Consider the following 25,014-nt stretch of genomic DNA (forward strand, 5'->3'; position numbering starts at 1 on the left):
AAATAAATGACTAAATACATAAATAAAGTTGAATGCTATTGAGACATTTTCCTTTTTTAATTTTGTATTTACTGGTTATTGCTTTCAGTTAATGAATTTATAATAATTCATACAAAAAACAACAACATATTGCCCAAAAATATAATCAAATTAACTTTTGGAACAGGGGTCAAAGTAAGCAACAATGTCGTCCTCACTAAACTTTATGGCGTAAAGCAACATGCTAAATAATGTCTACTTTATGTCAAAAAGACAGTAAAGATTCACTTTACTGTATTAAATAGTGCTAAAATGATTAAACCAACAAAAAATTAATCTGCAACAATTTTGATAATAGATTAATGTTGTAAAGCAAAAATGCCAAAATTCCTCTGGTTCCAGCGTCTCAAATACTTGCTGGTTTTCTTAGTCTTCTGTGATTATAAAACTGAATAATATTTTATTATTTTGGACTGCGGATCAGACAAAACAAGAAATTTAAATATGTCACCTCGGGCTCCGGGACATTGCAGTGGGCATTTTCAACGATTTGTCAAGTAATCGAATATAACAGATTAATAAAACATTATTGTTAGTTGCAGCCTCGTTATTAAATGTTAGGTATCTTAAATAATACCTGATAATGTATTTGATATTACAGCAGAGAATATGGGAAACTGGAAAAGTCCACTTGTTAAGATAATAATAAAACAAGTATATGACTCATTTAATCTGCAATATGATCGTTTATTATCTGTCGTCATTAAGGGATCATCAAATTAAATTAGATCAGTTATTGGTAACCAGTGGTGGAATGTAACTAAGTACATTTACTCAAGTACTGTACTTAACTACATATTTGAGGTACTTATACTTTACTATATAGATTTTATGCTACTTTATACTTCTCCTCCACTACATTTCAGTAGGGAAATATTTTACTCCACTACATTTATTTCACAGCTGTAGTTACTAGTTGCACTTTAGATGAAGATTTTACAAATAAAACACAAGACTAGTTTATAAAATATGATGCATTGTTATAGAAAAGTTACCCAACAGCCAAAAAGGTTGTTAAAATAACCTCCACATTGACAACAGTGCTTCTTACATGTTTGAATGCAGGGCTTTTACTTATAATGGAGTATTTTTATGAGGTTATATTGCTACTTTTACTTAAGTAAAACATCTCAGTATTTCTTCCACCACTGTTGGTAACACAAATGATTTTTAAATATTTGCTTGCTTTGTCAATTAACAGTTGTTTCCATCTCTTCCCCACTTTTCACCGAGTTCTTCAAGTGGGTGAAACAGCGCCTCTCTGGGTTGTAACGGCTGGTAAACGTCGGTCAATGTGAGCGGTCAAAAAAGGGTAGTGCACTCCTCCGGTTCAGGTGTATAATCAAGTCCAGATTATTGGACAAGAAGCCAGGTGAAGTTGACGTCAGTTGATTAATAAAACAAGTAGGATGTGGTCGCTGCTGCAGTATAGCCTTACAACAAACAAACAAACAAACAAACTCTAGCAAGTTATCAAATAAAACAACCGGGAGAGTTAACTAGCTAGCTAACATCAGCTATGCGCTTTAGCTAGCTAGGAAGACTAGCAGCAACTGGAGCTCCAACCGCCGAAAAGCAGCAAGTTCAGCGGGACATTATGATGTGGATGCGGGCCAGAAAACCTCCATGAGGGGGAGGAGAAGGTGAGTCAAATACAAGCCTCTGTCTGTCTGTTTCTGCCTCTTTGATGGCTGGTTTCTTTCCTGCTGGTTAAATGTCCCGCCACGGATCTGTCTACTTACTGGCTTCGTCTACTTACTGGCTCCGTCTATTTACTGGCTCCGTCTACTTGCTGGCTCCGTCTACTTGCTGGCTCCGTCTACGTCTACTTATTGGCTCCGTCTATTTACTGGCTCCGTCTACTTACCGGCTGTGTGGTAGCTGATGTCAGTGGCAATACCACAGTGTAGAAACACTCTGTTACAAGTAAAACACAATTTTAGCATCAAAATATACTTTTAAGTACTCATTATGCAGATTGGCTCATTTCAGAACTGGTTTATAATTAATGATGTGAAACTACATCACTTTAATGTTGCAGCCAGTAAAAGTGGGGCTAATTGTAACTACTTTATTATACAGCTGGGTAGTTTAATCAATAATAATACATTGTAATTTATTTGTTGATTTTATATTTTGTATTATTAATCTAAATCTGTAAAGTAACCAACGCTTTAAAATAAATGTAGTGGAGTCGAAGTACAAAGTAACAGAAAATAGTATTACTCAGTATAAGAACCTCATAATTGTACTTAAGTACAGTACTTGAGTAAATGTAGTTACTTTCCACCACTGGTTATGGAGGTTGTACTGAGCTTGTCTGATCCTTCAATGTAATTTTGTAATTTCTGTTTTTGACAGTGTGGAGTTTGTGATTTGTTTGTTTGTTTGCCTGTTCCGAAGGTCATCTAGTTCCAGTAAGATTTCTTTAGTTTGTTGTCGTTATGTGTTGTTCTGTTGTACTTTTTTAAAATAATATGCAAGTGGATTACTGTAGGTTTTATTAGGCGGAAGCAACGGCTGATAATTGTGGCTGATGGAGCCAAAAAGAGCTGAATTAGTAACAGAAAGTGCTAAATAAATAACTAAATTTACAAAGAATTGTAAAGAGTTGTGTGTTTTTATGCGACGTACACTGACGTGGTGTTTTTCCTCTGAGCATGCAAGATTGATTGTGTATTAAATGCCTCGCTGTTAGACTGTACAGACAGCCGTACAGCGCTGAGTGCTGTTAGACACAACACTATGCAGAAACTACACAAAGAAATTCAAATGCATTACTGAATGTGCACAACTCGAACCACAGCCACACATCAGGCGGAGCGCTGAAACATTTCTTTCATATAATCTAACACTTAGCTAATGCAGCCAAACTTTCTTTCTCCGACGCTCCGACGAGCTTTCGGCTACCAACCAAAACTGGGGTTGTTTATTTTGATGAAATGCATTTTAACAGTTACAATTATCAGTTATTTTGACTATGAATTAACCTTGTTTAAGTTCACTTTTTAGACAAAAACAAAAGAATTGAAAAAAGGGGAAAATTTTATATTCTTTCGAGGGAGCAGCTGCCTTTCCGCTGTGCTTACTTGTCGGCCATTTTTGCATGCTAAGCATATGGATAAAAGGAGTGTGTATGCCATGTATTTGATATTTGTGATGTGAACGTGAGCTTTTAACTGAATGAATGATTGCGTGTCTGTATTCACTAGTGATTTGCACCTTGTATCGGAGTATAGGTTGAATACAGTTTTGTAGTTTTCAGGTATCGCAGATACATTTTTCAGGTTGTCTAGTTTTATTAGTCAGTGTTTTTGTTGAACTCCAGTGTATAAGTTTCTCTCGTGAGAAGCGTGTGGAGCTCCTCTAATGATCCTCCGGTTAAATCACTCCCCTGTTTAAAGTGACGTCTCTTACCACGACTCATTCGTCTTCATCGCTGAGACGCAGCGTTTCCACACGGACAAATTCAGCGTTATAAATCATACATTGATGATGTTTTGTCTCTGCTGTTTCAGGCTAACGGGAGGGGTGGGGGGGGGGTTGGACCTTAAGTTACAGGTTACTTCCTGTGCCCCCCCCCAGCCCTTTCTGTGAGTAACAGCTGTAATTCCCCCAATCATCACAGTGCCACGGGCTTCAGGTTCAGGCTTTATCTTGAACCTGAAATGCTGCTATTACAGCTAAAATACAGTAAAACCTCTTCACACCACGGTTGCCTTGGATTTGATCAAACCCAGCGAACTCTGAATAGGGGACAGTATATTGCAAAAGCATTAACATAAAGTACACATTTAAAAACATGAGCGGGGTTGGTTGTTAGAAATTTAGGACAGTTGACCAGGATTGTTGTTGAAAGGCCATGTAAGGCTGGGTGATGTGGCAAAACATGTTATCATGGTAATTTTTTTTTCATATCAGTTGGGTATTGTTATTTATCACAATATAAAGTCACTATTTCTGTTTCCTTTTAAACCTACAATGTTATGGCAATGGGTTCCTAACCTTACAAATAAGGATTGTATGAGCTAACAGAAAATCTATTTTTGTTTTATTTCTTTAATAAACAAAACATTTGTCAGTATTAATCCTTCCGCAGTGGGAGGCTGCCCACCGTACAGTCGTGACAGTGCCCTTTTTCCATGGATATTCCGGTTGATTTTGGAAAATTGTGAAGAAATACGTAATGCCACCACTTTCTGGCCACTTAATTTTCTCCTGTTTAGCCGCTCCTCTATACCTCTATACGCATGTTTTCCATCAAATTTAGCTTTTTTTTTCATACTTGAACCACCACAGAGTAAATAACTTTAAGAGAAATGTTTTTATCACAGATTATTTAAAAGGTTAAATGCTTTTTTCCCACTGTGCATCGTTGCTGGGGTCTGCTGCTTGATCCATGGGTGGGATGGGTCTAATTGCTGGTGTTTGAGACTGTAAACGTTTGCACTGTGTGTGCTTTATTAGATGGTGTTGCTTCAGGTGATATACTTGGTGTGCTGGCGTTTCCTGTTCCTGTCGACAGGTTTTCCGGCTTAGCAAACAGTATACATCACCAGCCTGTTTGACTTTAAGTAGCCGAAGCCCTGTTTGGGACTCTCTCGTCCACTTTATGTGCTTACGCGGCTTTAGGTAGCCAAAGTGTCGCCATTGCCACCGACGTGCTGCTACCTCGTTTATCCACAACAGTTCATTACGTTTCAGGCTGTTGTGACTGTTGAGCTGTCGTTTTCTGTGCCGACACCGGAAGTTTCTGTTCCATCGTTCTGTCCGTTTGCTAGCATAACAATAGCATGTGGTGCGTTCAGCTAACTCAGCCAACTCCGCTGTGTCTAAGAAGTGGGCCGTCCATTCTGTGATGTGACTGGTCGTTTTCAAGCAAGGTAACTTACTGACAGTACATCAAAGTTTCTAATTTTCAGTTTTTATATCTTATTTAAAAGCCTGAACGCTTTTAAACACATACAGACCCAAACAGTGATGGACTGTAGTACAGTTAGCTACAAGACACTTGCACCTCCCGCCTGGACAAAATCTTCATTTTATAGACAAAAGAGCCAAATTAAAACAGTCTTCTGTTGCTTTTGTGATGCAAATTTTACAACCGAGTCTATTAAGCCATCAAACTCCTGCAGGTAAAGCGACACCATCACCAACGTTATGAGGGTCCAACAGTAAGCAGGTCAAAGGTCAGAGCCTCACCGCCTTTTACAGATAGCACAGATATTTAGATATTCCTGGGTCTCCATCCGGTCCACCGATGCTATGAAGAAAACGCCAATTAACTGAAGTGTAAATTCCTGCAGAAAGCAGCTCCGGGGCCTCAGGACGTCTCTCTTCACCCAGGACGCTATTTTAAGATGGAATCTGGTCCAGGGGCTTAGAGAGCGTCCATAACTCGCATTCCCGACCAGAGGCGCTCAAGTCTTCAGGCTTTATTTTGGGAACACACGACTCCTCGTTGCAGCGCTCTGACTCTTGTTTCAGTGAAGCAACTCTCCCACACTTCCTGTTGTTATGTCATTTATCGTTGGTTAATATTAAGCTTAGTGCTGTACAGGCTGCAAATAATAATTCAGCTATTCTTAAAGGATGATTCTGGTTTATTACAGCTTGGGTCTTATTTTCATAGGTGTGTCCAAACACAAATGCCATATTTCCATCGTGTTTATTAAATTTTTTTTTTTTTTACATCGTTTAAGCTTTGACTGGCACTCTTTTACTTACTCCTTCTTCTGCAATGGTTTAATGGCACCCGACTGTCACCAACTGTTTATATCCATGCACCAACTCCTAATATTCACATTTTTTTTGCTGCTTTTCTAGAAAATCGGTTAAAATTTGCTGTACGTTTGGATGGAAACTTGACCGTTGACGGTTGATAGTTTGACTAGTAGCAGTTGGCTGCTGGTAGCGTAAGAGCCAGGACACTTCTGTCACCTCTAACTCCCATCGTAGCTCCACCTGCCTTCACCCTGATCAGATAGTCTGGCAGGTTCACAGTGTAACTACAGCAACATTTATTGTCAGCGTTAGCGTTTAGCTTGTGTGTTATTATATTGCCTATATGTACTGTATGTACAATATGTGTTTGAGTATCCACCAAACCTTATGATACAACCAGCTGCAGTCCACTTTCACCACTGAAAATAGTTTACTACCGAGCCAGCAGACACAGGTGTCAGTTCATCTGGCTCTTACAGAGTTCACTCACCTGCAGTCTGTGTTACCTCCATTTTCATACAAAGCTAGATTTTTATTTTTTTGTAACTCTGTTTCTTCACCGTTGCCACACAAATAGCAGCATAAATGAGGAACGCTAACTGATTTATTTTTTTTTTTGATAAATGGCGATTTCTGCTTTGGTACAGTCACATGCGGGAATTCACCGTCTCACTGGATTTCAGGGGTTTCTTACTGATGCAGCTCTAATCGTAGTCTAATTGTCGTTCAGTTCGTCATCCTCTGTATTTACTCTGTCTTTCAATATGCTTCTTCAAGACTAAAAAAATCTGTGTATGTTGGTGGACATAGTCATTAGGTTTGTTTACAGCTTCACTTCACACAGCTGTATTTCTTTTTGCTAAAATGAATGAGGTTTGCATGTTTTCAACTCAGTCATAGTCTGTGTCACTTGCAGTCTTTTGAATCTGAAAGGGTTTTACTCACAACCATGCTGTGAACGTTCCTGAAATATTACTATTGATGCTAAAATACACCAAAAACAATTAACCGTATACTGCAACTTTCTCGGACTAATAAAGGAGCAGTGCGTAGGATTTAGTGGCATCTAGTGGTGAAATTGTAGATTGCAACCATTTGAATACCGCTCACCTCACCCTCCCCTTCCAAGCGTGTAGGAGAAACTACGGTGGCCGCGAAACTTGCGAAAACGCGAATGTTTGGTTTCTGTAGAAACATGGCGGTGCAACATGGCGACTTCCGTGGAGAGGGGACCCGCTCCCTCTGTAGATAAAAACGACCTGTGCTCTATTTCTGCCAATAGCTCCTCCTAAATGTTACACACTGGTCTTTGAACTACCATCAAATTCACTTAAAACAACATAAACAAAACCAGGTTGGTTTTAAGACAGTTGACCGGAATTACATTAAATACACTTTGTTTCTCTTAGATTCGATGCACCCATTCATGTTTTCTTACATGCTCTGATTTCTTTTGAGTGTTAATAGTTAGTTATTTTTAAATGTGCACAGGACATGCTAGTGGCGCAATTATATTGGACTCTAAGAACACTACCTCCACTCCACTACTGACAGCAGAACTGAAGCTGAGTGTAATGTGTATTATCTTGAGGCAGCAAGTTTCCTTTTCGTCAGTCACTTAACGTTTCAACTCAGCACCCATAAACGAGCCTCGCTTCTGTAGGTCGACTAGCTAATGTTTGCATATCAAGATGGCCACAGTAGTGAGTGCCAGGAGCCTGGTTTGCTGGTCCTACTGTGGCTGCTCTGCCTCTGTTTGACCGGTAGAAAGGCGCATCTTTATGGCTAATCAAAGTAAAACTGCTATTGAAGGCAGGAGAGCTGATGTGTTCATGGTGCCCTCTGAAAAGGATGGTAGTTATGGTAATGACCATAATTGAAAATTGTTGGCGGTGTTGTTACCATCACTTTGTTTCACCATATATATATATATATATAGTAGTAAAACCAGTATACCAGCACACCTTTAGTGTGACGCGGTATGCTTCACAAATTAACTTAACGTTGAACCTATTTAAAAACAACAACGGTAAAATGAACATCCAGTGGATTGGTAACTTTCTAACACCACCACAGAAAAATCCTCCAAGATGGCCGACCTGTCAGCAGGCGGCTGGCCTTGGCTCTGAGTGCTTTGGGCTGTAAGAGGAGAAAACCCAACCCCCTCCTCGATGAAAAGCTCATTTAAAGCTCCGGGGTGCGGTACATATGGCTGCTCCATTTTTAAGAATCTTTCTTTTAACACTTGGCAGAGAAGTGCAGGAGAACGAGTGCTGCCCCGCGAGCTCGGGGTCGGGTTATAAATGGCTCCCAGGGGCCCGCTTCCGACTGACGAGGTCCAAACTCTGCTGAGGTGGCTGCTGGCTCCGGCGGGCGGGGCACCCGGGGGACGCCGCAGTACGAGCCGCAGGATTCAGGCCGGTGAAGATCTGAAACCCAAGAATCATTGAATATTTCATCGGCCGCGCGGAGAGTCGCCGCTGTTTTGGAAATGTGATAGTTTAGTGTCAAACAGTGGACTAGAGACGTGCAGGAGGACGCCAAGTTCAATGCCAAAACACACCAGCAGCAAATAACTCTCAATGTGGTGTTTACAGCTTCGTACCAACTCGGGAGAACGGCTCTCAAAACTGATTTTGGAAGATTTTCAGGGCCTGATCTCACCAAACGAGGCAGGCTGCAGCTGCAGAGTTAGCTTTCATCACGTTTTTTTGTTTAGAAAATAATAATAGGATTTTAACACTGAAACAAATGTTGAGAATGAAAGCAACCGATAACAGGATTGTTTTTACTTTTAACAACTGCAAAATGTATGCCTAAAAGTGAATTTTGACCTTTGCATCTCAACCTTCATTTTGTAAATTCATTGTACCATCGAATCACCGGCTGTTCGACATCTTAATGGTTTCATGACTTGATTATTTTAGGATTCAAATGTCAAATATTCAAATGTCAAAAAAGGTGAAACTGAACTGAATACTTTTTGAAATGTGATAATTGAGGAGCACTGATTTGTTTGTGCAATATCAAAATAATGAGAAACACCCATCATCATTAGCCCAAACTCATGTCTTCAAATAGGTTAAGTCTGACCAACAGTCCAAAACCCCCCCAAAGGCATTCACTTTAAAGTTATTTCAGTGTGTGTACTTGAATCGTATTGTATCATTGTAAAGATTGAATCGACAAACTAATCAGAACAACCAGTCAAACAATTAATCAACCGACTGTTTCAGCTCTCGGATATTGGGTTTAGATACTGACGTCACTTGCTGTTATAAAATGCCACCATGCTTGTTTGACTCTATTGAGTTTAAGGTTTTTTTAACTCACTAACAGACTAGTTAATCGACGGACTCGGAAACACGGAATCTCTCCTCGGTGTCCGTGACCTTCTGATTGGACATGAACCCGACGGCTGAAAGGTCACGACCTTTCTGACCATTTCCTCTGTTTGGCTTTACGGAGTTGATACTTCAGAGCCAGCTGGGAATTCAGATACACAAACAAAACGAGCTTCTGACCCGGCTGAGTCACTGACCAGGAAAAACCACCATCAGGACTGGAGGAGGGGTTTCAGCAGACCACATTAACACAGAGTCACTGATGTGAATTCAGATTATGATGTTTTAAAGTATTTTTGGGGCATTTTCTGACTTTAGTTCAGTAGAGACAGATAGAGGGGAGAGAGAGAAGGGATGACATGCAACAAAGCTCTCTATTGTGAAACCCTTAGGCTACTAGTAAACCCCACATCAGGATTTGTGTCATTATTTTTAATATTGTAATCCAAAAAGTAAATATGTAGAGTTCAAAACACATGTTCAATCCAAAACCTCAAAGTCTGTAGCCACCATGGCTGTCACTTTTACAAAAAGTCAAGATAGAATTCATTCAAACTAACGCAACAGTGGTGGAACAAGTATTCAGATACTTCAGTGAAAGTACTAATACCACACTGAAAATACTTCACTGCAAGTAAAAGTCCTGCATTCAAAACCTCACTGAAGTAAAAGTATGTGAGTATTATCAGCAATATGTTCCCTGTCAGTGTCTGTTGCATTTTACTGCTGCAGAGGTTTAAGGTTGAGCTCATTTTAACTACTTTATATACTGTTGGGTAGTTTAATCTGCAGCAATGCATCATGGTCTATAAGATCATCATATGTTTGTAGCGTCGCTGTCCTGGGAGAACCACGTATCTCTACAAAATCGACTTTTCAAGAGAAAAACAGCCTGTTTTCAGCTTCGTGACGATACGTTTCCCAGCTGATTCGAGGGGGGGTTAAAGAGTTTATTCAGCTTCAGGAGGAGGAGGAGTTTCCTCAGCACATGAAGGAAACGTATGGACAGGAAGCGTACGAAGGTTTGTAATCTGAAAAGTAAATGTAGTGCATCGTAGAAAAGGTTTCAGTCGTAGTCATCTGGACACTGTTTTCAGAATCAAGACGTTTCGGCTCCCATCCGGAAGTCATTCTCAATTGTGAAAAAATTGGACAGGAACTGGAAATTTAAGCTACTCTGAGTTACATAAGCCCCGCCCTCAGGAAGGAGTCTACCTGAGTATCTGTTAATAGCTAGTTTCACCTGAAACTGACCTAATAGTTTCCAAGATGGCCCAGTGATCAGTAATCAGGCCTATTGTTTTCTGGCTGCATCTATCATGCATCTGCATAAACAATAAAAACAATAGGCCTGATTACTGATAAGGCCAGATGTGTCCGGTCTGTGTCCAGATGACTACGACTGAAACCTTTTCTACGATGGAACACTCCTGGACGAATGAGGGACGACACCGTCCTAAATGTAGTGCAGTAAAAAGTACAATATTTCCCTCTGGGATGTAGCGGAGTAGAAGTATACAGGTGCATAACACTGAAATACTCAAGTAAAGTACAAGTACCTCATTTTGCACGTAAATGTACTTAGTTTCATTCCACCGCTGGAACGCAGCCCACTTAACCTAATACTTCGATTCGCTGTAGAATTGATGCTGTTCTCTTCATTTGTGGTACCTCCGCCGACCGAGAGACAAGCTGACGTTATTGGAAAGTCTGCTTACAGCCTTTCCTTAATCCACAGTTTTTCCATCCGTGGTTTCAAACCCAAAATATTTCCTCACATTACTCCTCAGATGGTTTGGTGTCATGATTATCTGCTAAGTGTTCTCCATTTTGCGCTAACATTGCAGTGGGTCAGACGGACAGTGTATAAGGGCACGGCCTGTTTGAATTTTTTAATTCAAACAGATCATTACACATTGAATATTTAATGTTTTCCTACCTTCGAACTATAGTTCAAATTTAGAATAAAAAAATGACAAGTGACAGCCCTTGTCGCTATACAAGCGGTCCCGTGAGGGCGTAATGTTCGTGGTGCAGCAGAAAACCAAACGGTTGAACGGATGAAAGCTGTTTTTCTTCAGCGACGATAAAAAGAGGTTTGTACAAAAACAGGTTTGTGTTCCTCAAAGTAAGGTATTGAAAAACGTACAGTTCTGATATTGGTACCAACACGTAGTCGTATCGGCATGTTTTAATCAGACTGCTCAAACATGGACCAGTTTTGATGTTTGGGGGGGACGGGGACGGTCCAGGTCCAGCAGGTCGCAGGCTGACCTGCAGTGAAAGCCTCCACTCAGACAGGACACCTGATAGCACGATTAACAGAGAGGAGACATAAACACCCCGTCATCATCTGTCTGCGCGCTGAGCGTCTCCTCCTCTTGTGTTTCTCAGTCAGTCTGACAGAAATGAGAGGGTTTTTTAGCGTAAGTCGCGGGTCAGTTTGATACCTGAGCGGTGAGCGTGGTCGCTGCCTCTGTTTACCCTGAGGTGAGGCCAGCAGCCGGACTGAAAGCGATACCCTGACTGATGTTTACTCAACTGCTGTGTCCTAACCTTGGTACCTACGGTGGCTCCCGACATGATCCACCTTAATACTGACAAATGACTTTCTGACCAGGAAGTCCCAGAAACAAGGGGGGGTCGTGGGTAATCAATCTGTGAAGAGCAGACTAAAGATTTTCATTGCTAAGTTGAAGTTCAGCACGGCATCGTTGATAATGAAGAAGCTCGTCTGATCAGGATGAAAGTGACATTGATTTATGACATATTATGAAAAAATATTGTATTTAGACAAAATAATAAGCCTGGTGATATTCTACATTTTTCTTATTTTTAATAAATCCATTAAAAAGACCGAAGCCAACAATGAAGTGAGTGTTGTGTGTGTGTGTGTGTGAATCACAGCCTGATATATCTTCGTCCTCTGAGCCACAGAGCTCCATTGTTGTCCAGAAACTATTAAAACACATCAGCGAGCCGCACTGTTGCACTGGGTGACATTTTCCTTCATTACCATGAACACACACACTGTAGTTTATTCTGACTCCGTCCCACACACACCGTCCTGCTGCCCCAAACACTCATCCGCCGCTGAAAATAGTCCCCAACAAATGCACTATTTCCTCCTGTTTGTTTGATTAAAAACTACAGCGAGCAGCTGTTTTAGGAAATTACTGAGCCTTTAAAAAAAATAAACTATATTTGTTAGATGTTTTTAAAGATTTACGTCTTCAGAAGGAACCATTGATGGGCTGAGAGCTGGGTGCTACAGACAGGGATGTGAAGTTAAAGTATTGATAGACAGACTAACACATGGTTGGTTTTGGACAATGCGAAAAATACAGAATAATACCTGCCTTGTCCTTTAAGCTGAATGCTAACATGACCATGTTTAAAGCACAATTAATCCTTTGTCATGTTTTTAAAAAAACAAAACATTCTTTTCCTTAATGGACATTTTGACAGCTGCTGTCTAAACATTTTATTCTCTGCTGGTTTTACGCTCGCTCAGCAAACTGCAATACAGAACTAAAAGCCTTTGTTTGATAAGTCTGAGGAGAGTTTCGGGGGTTCAGGTCCTGTAGACGTGTCGGCATCACTCAGTGGTTCCCACTTAGTGTTTAGGAGTCGCTCCTCGGTCTGGACTGTTGATATAAAGGAGGCGAGCTGCTGTTTTCATCCAAACTCGATGAAGTGAATTAACTCTGTTTTATAAAAACTGCTTTAAAATATATTGTACTTTACAAAAACGATGCCCAGCAGACATTCACAGTCAGGCTCCAGCATGCACACAATTAAAACAGTTAGAAACCTGCAAAAATGAGTTTTCAGTCTCTTAAAATGTTTTGATTGATTGATTAGGGAGGGAAAAGGACAGCTTTATCTTTGATCGAGGGACGTTTTCCCCCCCAAAAAACTGTAGCTTCAAGCAGCAACCAATGTTTAAGAATCAAAGTTCAATTTTGACCTTGGAGGTAGCAGTTTGGCAAAGCATTTCCAAATCAAGGTCCACTTACTAGCTTTTTACAGGATTCACATTCGAGCCAGCACAGATGAGAAGTCCTAAAAGTGCTACGAATGAAACCATAACAGCTTCTGTGCTTGCATGTCAGCAGACCTATCTGCATGACAGTTGAGTAAACGCCAAGTGTCATACATTTAAAAGCTCTGGAAAAAACTAGCAAGTGGACCTTAAGTTTGGATTGTTTTGTAAAATGCAAATAATTCTTTGTTGCGGTCCTAATTAGGGTGGTGCAGCATGGTGACGGATATTTTAGGGACAGAGATTTCAAATCCAACACTGCCTACATGGCCGGACACCAGAGGCAGGAAGGGGTAAAATATTTTTTGTTGTAGATGATTGAATCTGCTTTCTGCCGTCAGAAGTCCAGCCAACATCTACGAATCCCTCAGTCCAGAACTGTCTGCAGTGTTTTTAGGGTCGGACTCTCCTGCGACACGCTGAACTCGTTGATCATCGCCTGCTCCTGATATTTGGACGATGGCCTTGACCTCGGCCTGACCCCCCCCCCCCGACTAGTTAGTGTCAGGTTTCTCCATCCAGCTACTGCAAAGGAAGCAGAGGATGCTGGGACAGCGGAGGAGAACCAGATGGAGTGGCTCACACTGTCTCTCACGGCAAAAAATGTCCAACTTAAAGAGTGATTTCATGCAATAACCGCTCAGAGCTTTTAAAAGGTTTTCGGTTAAATTCGGCTGGCTTCGTGTGTCTGTCTTAAACCAGGGGATGATGAGCATGTTCACATGTTAGCAGTTGTTGTTGAGATGTCTCCCTGTGGAGCGACCAACATGACCGTCCCTAGGTTAGTCCTGCTGGTTGGCTAAAAACAGACAATTAAAAGCAAAATGAGCCAATCAAAACAAACAGAAAACAAATTTTCAGCTCTTCAGTCAGACTGCAACATCGCAGCACTACACAACACTGACTGCTAAACTCAACTCCGGTCAGAAGGTCAAAGGTCACTCATTTGATTTCACTTTCATTATTTTGCGTCCCAATGCGTACACTGGTTCACATACACAACAAAACGCAGCATTTAACCAGTAATTAACCAGATGGTTTGGCGTCACTAACTATCAGGTTAATACAGATAAAGATCATTTTGTAAAGGTTAATGCATGTTGATCGGTAAGGAATGTAGGGCTGCTACTAACAATTATTTTCATTTATCAATTAATCAGCAGATTATTTTCTTGATTAATCAATTAAATGTTCATCACAATTTCTTAAAGTCCAAGTTGATGTCATCAAATGTCTTTTAGTTTAGCCAACTGTCCAAAACTCAGATATTCATTTTACTATGCTGAGACAAATTCTCACATCCTTGTGGGATGTTGTTCGGCTGGTGTGTGCAGCCACGTTGGTTTCACCCATCCTTGTTGCCATTTTTAATGTTGGAATGGACCCGGCTCTGGCACAGCAGGATGAGCGTCTCCAACCAGGGGGAAACGGCCGACGACGAGCGCAACGCAAAAGAAAACCAAAGTCAGAGATGTAGGCGGCGGTTCAGAGGTCTGGAACCAGACTATCTTCAACCAGACTCAACGGAAATCTGAAATCTGAAAGCAAAAAATTTTAAATAGAAATTTGCATTTTGTGGAATTTTTTTTTTTGTTCAGTTTATATTTGAAAATCCGACAAATAATGTCTGAAAGTGATAGACAAGAAACTGTACCTGCTATCTTCATACACACACACCCACACACACACACCTGTCTCGCTGTATTGAAGCTGTGTCTTGAGAACGCAGACCACATCAGCGCTTTTTCCTGCAGGAGGTTACGAGTTCATCGGACATCATGCTCAGAGGTGTTGGGTCACTTCCTGAAGAGCAAATGTCATGCCCTGTCACTGCATCATCTGGCCAATCACTTTACAGTTTGTTCTTCATTCTCTCACCTGGTTAAAGGGCCGTGACGTTCTCCACCTGTCTGCTGAGGTCTTGGATAAGGTTAATGGAGGATTCGTCACCACAGACACTTCACCACCAGCTGTCTCCTCTGGGTTCACATCCACCAACTCCTCTGCCTAACTGTTCTCCAGTATTCCTACAATATTTGTGCATGGAAACTACACTGTGGTAAAGGCCGGGTTAAGGTTAGAGACAGAAAAAGGCAACATTTACTGTAGGACTGAAATTGGTGAGGGTTAGCATGTAAACTCCGGTTTCCTGCGTGAAAGACAGATGTAGTACATGTAGGGCTGCGACTAATGATTATTGTTATTATTATTATTGTTTATTAATCTTCCGATGATCTTCCGAAAATGCACATTACAATTTCCCAGAATTCAATTCAGATTGCTTGTTGTGTCCGACCAAAAGTCCAAACTATCATAGAAAACAAAAAAAAGCAGCAAATCAACACATTTGTGTTTTTTATTGGATTAAATTCTGATAGCACGAGAAGTAATTTCTGATTTTATTTTTTATTTTTTTTCCTACATCGTTTTACAGCAGTTTCTTTTGTGATGGTTGTGTGTAGAAAAAACGTCTTTCTGGGCCAACACGCATCTGCAGGTCTGACTTCCACTTCCACCAAAATTGCTGCCCTGCCCAGTGCTGTTCCTGGGGTCTTGGTCCCAGCTACATTAAGGTCCCAAAACTTCCCGGTTTGGCACTAAACATTAAATATTGGACGTAAATGGTGCACTGCAGAATTGACCAATAAGAATGTTATTTCTGTGGATGTTGGGCTGCACAGATAGATTTGCTTGCATGTACACGTCAGGACGTACAGCACAGTTCAGTCTTGGTCAGGCCTGTGTGCTGGACGTAAGCTAACACTGTTTTAGTGCAGCCTGCGTCTCGTCCCAGCAGGCTCTTCACACGTCCAGCTGCTAACTGCAGGATCAGACCCAGAATTATGTTTCCTTGTTGCTGAATCTATATGTAGTCTTTTCTTCTGACACAGTGGGACTGAAGGAATGGTGTTTACTGCACAGAGCCAACTGGACTGCACCGTTGACACACACAGTTAAACACACACACTTTAACACACACACACACACACACACACACACACACACACATACAAACACAAGCTGTGTTTCATACAGTTCATGTAATAATCTGGATCTTAATTTCCCAGGTTTCATTAATTTCTGTCTGTGTTTATTTACAAGTAAAACGTCCTTGCCTCTAGATATGACACACACACCATGCATACACACACACACACACACACACAGGCCAACACACACACAGGCCAACACCCCCCCCACCCCCCACCCGCTCCCTCATTGGCCGATCGTGTCGTCACGGAGACAACAGCTGTCTCCAGGATGAAGAAGCTACTTTGAGGGTGCCAGCCAGTCTGCAGGCCTGCAACTGGAGAGTCCCATGGGGTCCCTCATGGCCTTCAAAACACACACACACACACACACACACACACACAAACAGGCAGTACAGCAGATTAGCGCCCTCTAGAGACGACAGAGGCGTCCTCTGCACAGAACATTGTGTTCGTCCTCCATGGCGGTCCTCAGCGGAGGCCTGAACAAGTTTAACTAATAACAAACATATTATTGCTGAGAGCATTATACAAAAAGCCACGCCTGCGAAGAGCCTTTTACACAAAGCGTGTTTTACACCGAAATAACTGAAGTCATCCTTGGATGAGTTTCATACGGCAGAAAAATAATCTCTGTGTGATTTCCAGTCAAATAATGGAAGCAAATTTCAGGCAAAAAAAAGTGCAAACGGACCATGAAATTACACATCACAAAGAGACTTACTGTCACCACACACACACACACACACACACACACACACATTGCTGGACCCACCAGTGAGTCCATCATTACAAACATGTTACTTTGTTTAAACTCTTCTAATGGAGTTCCCAAAGTTTTCAAAGATACACAGTTAAAGTCTAAATTTTGGGGAAACATCTTTTTAAATGAAGCATAAGAAAAACAAGAGCAACTGTCCCTGTAGCCTCAGAGTTCCTGGAAGAAATGCATACGAAGTATACATGTGACATTATTATACAGTGTGGGAAAAACTGAATTTTAAACTCTACAGTAAATATTTCCTGTTGAGGAGAGCTGCACACTCGTAACTCTGATGCAGTGTTTTTATGTTTAAATCTGAGAAATCGGCATTCACAAAACATTCACAGGTTGAATTTAAAATAATAAAGATCTGAGTTATGTCTCTCCAACACGTTCAGTGTCTACCTGTGAGCCGGCACGCAAGAATGGATCCTCATTTACTTAAAAGATTTCTTCACAGATGACAAAGTAAATCAAAAACTAAATACCAAGTTTACAAGTTACAAACGCATGAGTCATTTCTGTACATGTTTAACTCGTTGATGTGAAAATGAGTGCAAACTGCTGTAAACTCAGAATCCCTCCCTGCTACAGACTGCACACATGTCCACCTTTTGTACAGCTCCACCTTTTTAATATTTGCATAGGTTTTCATATTTTTATCATGCTAGATTTTAGTATGATTTTCACAAAATTCTTAATCCTTAGTTGCATTGTATGGTGCTTTCTGAAATAGTAATAAATGCCAAAAACAATTAAAACAGGCTAATTTAAAATAGGCGGGCATATAATCTTCAATAATCTAATTTAATGCAGCTTTACTGTATTAAAGGAAAGTGTTTTTGTTGAAAGTGTAGTTTTGACACAACACACACACACACACACACACACACACACACACAGTGCTGACTCACTGAGGGAGCTTTGTGTGTGTGTGTGTGTGTGTTTGGGTGTGTGTGTTGCATGTGTTGTTTTGGGTCGACGGCAACTGTCAGGACAACGACCCGTCTAATCTGCACCTGCCACTGACACAGCAAATGTACGTCTACACACACACACACACACACATTCACACAGCCGGCCTACATAAGAGACAGACGGAGCGGGGTGTCCGACTGACCGACTGCAGGGCATGCTGGGAAACTGACAGGCAGCTAGCTGATCATTTTACTCAGATAACTGATCGTCCGTGGGCTAATATATGTCCTCCTTTCTTTCCTTACTTCCTCATTTTATTCCCCCTCTCTCTCTCTCTTCTTTTCACTGTCTCCTCCTTCCCTTCTTTACCTTCTCTGACCCCCTCACTTCCTTCCCTCACCTCCTCATTTCCGAGGCCCAGACACTGTAGGAATGATTGTAAGTAAGTTTTGTCTGATATTCATAAAGTGAAGTCAAACGTTTCCTGGATAAACGCACATTTTTCACTCAAGCTGAAACATTTTTCTTATGTGGACGCGTCTTCACCGCAATTCATTCCGCTTGGACTGCATTGACGTTCGTTCGCCTCCACGTGTTTCCGTTAACGTTGCATCTGAACTTAATGTCTTTACTTACTGTTATTGATATTGTGATGTATGATTGGCTCGGTTTCACATAACTGAAGGACCGAATGAAGGAGGAAACGGAGAGAGGAGAAGACTTTAATGTGGCAAATGTGAACACAGACATGATACAGACAGTGTTTGCAGTGATAGTGGTATAACGACGCCCCATAATTTCAGATCTTGCTTCATAATCATCATGTTTAGATGTTTGTCACAGAATGAAAAGTAATCTAGGTGTTTGTTTAAAGCGCCCAAAGCAGTTAGTGCCATAACCCAGAACATGTTTATCCCAAAAAGAGGAAAATGAGAAACAAAGGGAGTGTTTTGTTTTATTTTTTTAAACTTGCTAAAGCTCCGAGTATCCCATCAACATAGTTCTTACTGACACTCTCCTCTATATATTGTCTATATTCACACATATTTACTGTGTGATTATAATAAAATAATAATAAAACTTTATTTATAGAGCACTTATCAAAACAAAGCACAAAGTGATTAAAACCTGTGCACATACTGTACAGGCAAAAACAGTTTCAAATTGCGTAAAATGTGTTTTTTTTTTTTCATTAAAACTGTAAAAGTATCACTCACATGCCACCTGATGGCTTTTTGCGTGCTTATCCTAACACAGCTATTTAAAACACAGCAGAGACTCTAAAAGGCTGCAAATAACGAGTGAGAACGGAGCAAAGCGTCTCGAGTTCAGAGGGTTGTTTTGGTCAAAATGTACAACAATCATAAGATAAGAAATCTCAAACACACACACACAAGGTCTGTTAAAATAGTGTTCATCGGTTGCATCTTTCTCATCTCATTCACAAAAAACAAACACACACTCGTAGCTGGACATTGATTGACAGGCGGGGCAGGTGTGGCTGGTCTGTTGCAGTGTCCCACCTGTCGATCCGACCCCCTCCGTACCCACAAACACTCACACACACACACACACACACACACACACACACACACACACACACACACCCCACCCCACCCCCTGACCCCTGACCCCGTGACCAACTTCCTATTCCCGTGGGCACGGTAACGACCCCCCCCTGTCGCCCCTGGCAGCCGTGACCCAGGCCGCGGCTGCAGCTTCATAAATAAAACTGAGGCTGTACCTGTCCGCTGTGGCCACCACTGTTGTTTACAGCATCCCCGTCACCCATGACCTTTGACCTCTGCGCCCACCTCACCCCCATGCTGACACCACTGGGGAGCCACAGACACTGTAGAGGCTTCATTTTATCCTGTAATGACAAGTATCACTTGTTTAAATTTGACCTTTTGCAGTAAAGATGCTGTTAGAGACGCTCTGACACATCAGTATTGATGTCCATATCAGATATCAGCTTTAAAAAGAAACATTAATATTTGTGGACACTCAGTTTGCTCTCATTTAGATGTTTTGGGCAGTCGGGAGCAACAAGCTGACACATTATCATCTTATAAAGTTGTTCTGGCTAACATGTTAGCAAACAGCTGCTCACAGAGCGAAATGATCACCCCACTGGAGTCCAATATTCACTCTCCTTTTAGCTCTGGTTTGGTCTCCACCAACCCTTGAGAAAAATATCTGGCTCTTTAGCGGCTAGATGTTCGATTTTCTTCGCCATCTCTAACCGTCTGTCTGCTGTTTGCTGCTGGGCAGGTAGTGCACAGCGGGCTTATCAGAAAACAGCTGCCTGCTGCGGCTGAAAACACAGGCCGAACCAGACAGGAAATATGCGGTAAAACCGAAACTAGGAGCCGCAGGGTGGGTGAGAATTCTTTGTCGTTGACGCGCGTAGTAACAGTTACTAAAATCAATAATTCAGTGAATACTTGTTTCATCGGCTTCCGAACATGACTTGGATTTTACAAGGCTTTGTGTAAATCCTGTTAATTTGGTTAATCTGATATGCTCTAAAATGCAGTCGATGTGTAATTTCAAGACTCTTCTGATAACAAATTTGTTAAAAAAAAAAGATTAAAAAATACTCAGAACAGCCATAGTTTGGGAACGACAACTGGATTTACTGTGGAGAGGCAGTCTGTTGAGTGACGTGGACACTGTTTGTGTGAACAAGTAACTAAACGCTGCCTTTTCCACTAACCTCGCGACAGACCAGAACCACACCTGTAACCATGGTAACTGCACACAACAAAGATGGCGACAGCCGTAGCCTCAGAAGTTACAAAAATGTGACAAACATTTCACTGACGACTGTCTTTTTTTAGTTTTTGTTGACTAAAACTAATATAATTCGTCAAATAACTAAATCAAAATCAGGTGCCGAAAAGAACACTGGCTCCACCGCAACAAGCCTCCAGGACAGCTTCGGTGCTCATAGATTTAACAAGTCTCTGGAGGGACGAACAGACAGACAGAGTTGTTGTCCATTTCCAAAGACAGCAGCGTGATTAACCTCCAGCTCAAAGTATTGTCTCGGCGTTCTGGCTTCGCCGAGCTCATTACCGTCCCGGCAGTAAACTGGAAAGAATGTCTCTGTCGGAGCGCTCGGCCTCCTTACCGTGCAGAATCGGTGAGGTAATCCTTGCCTTTAACAGGCGCTGACTCGACTCTCAAAGCATGAGGGTGTTTCACAGCGATGAGTAGTAACTGCAGGGAAAAGACAAACTGCTGGACCAGATTATTCTCCAGAGTCCCACAGCCAGGACGCTTTTACTGTGATTCATGTGCCGAGACTGATGGATATGCTCACATACAGTACATGCATACACTGTAAATGCAGGCGTACTATATTAGTCCGCAGGGGGGGACATCGGGGTATCCTCTGGCCCTCAAAAGTCTGAAAAACGTTTTAATTACCTGAATTTAACGTCTTTTTTTAAAAGTAGGGAGATGTCTTGAAGCCAGACCATAATTCTTCACCATGTTGTTCATTCTGTCTACTTTTAATGTCCTTTCAGTTTCTTTCCTGACAATAGTTTTAAAGTTTTTATTAGCTCTCTTCAGCCAAAAACAGGCTGTTTTTTAACAGCTTTTTAAAATTTCAAATCAGCCTTAAATCGATAGAACGGTAATGTTCGAGCTCAACACAAGTTCAACACTTTTGGTGCTTTTATCTGCATTTTTACACGACTGGACTAACGACTCTCCATTCTTGTGTTTTTGTCACAAAAGAGGTGCAACTAACAATTAGTCATTATTGATTAATTTGCCACATATTTTCTCCATTATGTGATTAATCACTTACTAACACAGAGAACCAGCAATTTCTCACATTTGAGAAGCTGCAACCAGATAATGATCGGCAGTTTTTCTTAAAAGATAACTTTAACCGTTAATCAATTATCAAAATAGTTACCATCGATCAATTAATCAAGTAGTTGACTACTCGTTGCAGCTCTAAATCGCTACTTAGAGAATGTATGTGGATAGCAGAAGGCAAAATGTAATCATTGATTAGACTCACTGTGGCCCAATATATAACTACGTCTGTACACGAGTTTCTCGACCTTGGGCTCGCTTGATACGTAGACAGGGTCACGCAGATTTCTTAGATTCCTTGTTTAATAGATACTAATAATAATTTCTGTGTTTTCCATTTGGGGTTTTTTTCCATGCTCTTCAAAATACCAAAATATATTAAACTTAAAAATCACATGACAACTTGAAAACTCTAATTCCTGGGCTCATGAGAATTTCTGAACCTGAAAATTAGAGAAAAGATTTAAACTGTCACGTAATTTAATGGATTTTTGGTAAAAATGGTCTTTCAACTCAATTTTAAACTAAATACTTATATTGTACACCATGTACAGATATGACTTTGCGTTTGTGTTATGTTTTTTTTTTTTATCTTTCTCATGTAAAGGTCGCCTTTACTGCAGGTCTGCTTCAGCTGATCATGTTGAGTCATTCAATCCTCTCTAAGAAAAGCTCCTGGAAATGCCGGCTGAAGTTTCGTCGCAGAACCAAGAAAGTACCCAGAATGCCGAGTGTTTCTCACCTTGACTCACATGTTTGTTTTTTTGGGGGGGGGGGGGGGTCGTGTCGTGACGATCTCGGGGTGGCACGCCGCGGCCCCACCGGCCCGCAGGCGCTCGCCCCGCGAGGGATTATCCGACCACGCCCGGAAAAGACGTGTGAAATTGTGACGGGCACGAAAATAAAACGACAAAGTTTGCGAGGCTGTGCGTGGAGGAGCGTGTTAGCTGTTGGCACGCACACCGCTGTGTAAGCTGATATGTGTGTGTGTGTGTGTGTGTGTGTAGATGCCCTCTCAGTGGACGGGCCAACTGTGAGGCCGGTGTGAGTCAGTGGGTTTTCAGCCGCAGAGAGCTGCGATCGCGGCTGATAGCAGGTGCTCTGAGCGGGGAAACACGATCAGCTCAACACACTGCAGCTGTATGCTTTAATTGATTAGAGTGAGTTTTATGACAGTAAGGCCTCAGGCATGCAGCCACAGCCAACAATCAGACGGTAGCTCTCAAATCCAACACTTTGCTCTCAAAATGTTCTGGACCCACTTTAAACTCAGTCTGAAATGTAAATGTTGAGTAAAGTGTAAGCCATTATAAGACCTCGTCAAATTTTATTAACGCTTAGAAAGGTTATATATTTTAAAATAACTCCCATCTTAAGGTTAAAGCAAGGGAGAGGAGAACTGACATCTTTTTGAGGTGTTCAGGGCTTTAATGCAGGAATTATACTTCTGCAAAGATACAAGTAAACATCTGTGGGTGTTTATGGGTAATCATACGTCACAGAGGCTTGCAAAGGGACTGATACACATTCCTCTCAAAGCACGATCCAAACACATTGTGTGGCCATGTGCATGAACAAGCTGCTCGGTTGATCTGAACAGGACATTCAAGTTCGACTCAAAATACATAGAAGCATAAAGGAAAGCAGTCATACAAATATCACCTACATGAAGACAGAGAAGCATGTTCCAGCATTAAGCCCTAACTTAACTAAAGCCGCAACTAACGATTTTCAGCATCAGTTAATCTGCTGATTATTTTCTTTATTAACCCATTAATCGTTTGGCCTATAAAATGTCATAAAATAGTAAAAAAATCACAATTTCCGAAAGCCCAATGTGGTGACACCTTCTAATGTGTTGTTTTGTCTGACCGACAGTTCAAAACCAAAACATATTCAGTTTAATATCACATGAGGGATCGAAAAGCAGCAAATCTTGGCAAATGAGAAGCTGGAACCAGGGAATTTTTGGCATTTTTGCTTGAAATATTATTATTTAAATGATTAATCAGTTATTAAAATAGTTTGTTGGTTAACTAATCAATTAATCGACTAATCGTTTCAGCTGTAAACCGAACCGTCTCCATTGGATGGGTCGAGGTTTTGTGGGTGATACACAGCCACAGTGGAAGAAGATGTGTTGCCTGGGGGACCAAGTGCAGGGCAAAGATTTGCCCCTTATGACTGCACCAGAAAGCATTGGGAACCCCCTTAGTATCATTTATTAAGAGTAATTTATTGGCCTCTGTTGGAAACCAAGTCATTGCAACAACATCGCTACGACAGAAACAAGTACGATAATGAGTACAGAAATCCACATATGAGGTTTTGTGGTTTTGAAGCCTCACTAAGTGTTCGTCCTGTACCAGAAGGCTTTGAAGCTTTGCTGCTGCCGTCATCATCCTGGTTGGTCAAAGTGAGAGAGGAGAAAAGATTACGACTTTATCCCCCCGGATCGACGCTGGGAAATGAGAACCCCTCATAGCCTTGATATCAACACGATGAGTCACAACATGGCAGGATTACCAGTCAGTTCAGGCACTTCAGAGTGTCATCAGTTCACTATGTGGCATCATTCATACATAGATCTCATTTCAGTTCAGTGTACTTGATGTACATACATTTCATTTTTCCACTCTTCGCAGGGAGGTCAGAGGTCACGAGCCAGTGCATGTTGAAGTCAGGGCTAAGTATGTTAAGTTGCAGTTCATCTGTGGCCACTGCGCCAAGGACACGCTGGCTGGAAAACCACCAAATTGAAATCCAAACTCAATTTTAAAAATTCTCACATCAGATAAAAGATATCAGGAGGCGAATGCCTGATTTGGGCATGTGTTTTCTTGACTAATGAAGGCACAGCGGTGCTTTTGGCATGCTGATGTTTAACAGGTATAATGTTTACCATGTTCTCTATCTTAGTTTATGTTAGCATGTTGACATTAGCTAATTAGCACTAAACACAGTATACCTGAGGCTGATGGGAATGTCATTAGTTTTTTGCAGGTATTTGGTCATAAACCAAATAATTTGACAAATTTTAATATCTGACCTGATATGATATGATAATACATCAATTATTAGAGGAAGTGCAGTTTAATTTTCTGTAAATGAACTAATCTATTAATTGACTAATCATTTCAGCACTACTTCAAAACGCCATGTTAATGAAACAATGCTTAATGAATGTTCATAAAGCTCTGTGAATTGACATATTAACCACTTTTTTTATGTGCCCCCCAAAGTAAAGTGGTGCAGCATACTGAGAAGTTACTACAGTAGAAATGGTTGATGAAATGATTACCTTCCCATTAATTGCTATCCTTGTTTCCTTGCAAGTAAAGTAAAGCATAATCC

The 25,014-nt window shown here is 41.2% G+C and overlaps 1 protein-coding gene across 1 annotated transcript in view; it reads left to right on the forward strand.

The window, feature by feature from the left end:
* Positions 1-962: 962 nt before the first annotated feature.
* Positions 963-25,014, forward strand: part of LOC122875593 (voltage-dependent calcium channel subunit alpha-2/delta-4-like) — a 161,337-nt gene continuing 137,285 nt past the window's right edge. The window contains exon 1 of the mRNA XM_044194945.1: positions 963-1,682. Coding sequence (XP_044050880.1) covers positions 1,666-1,682 — 17 coding nt within the window. The 5' untranslated portion in view covers positions 963-1,665. The remainder of the gene's footprint in view (positions 1,683-25,014) is intronic.

The sequence above is a fragment of the Siniperca chuatsi genome, linkage group LG4, assembly GCF_020085105.1.
Source record: "Siniperca chuatsi isolate FFG_IHB_CAS linkage group LG4, ASM2008510v1, whole genome shotgun sequence".
In the NCBI taxonomy this organism is placed as follows: Eukaryota; Metazoa; Chordata; class Actinopteri; order Centrarchiformes; family Sinipercidae; genus Siniperca; species Siniperca chuatsi.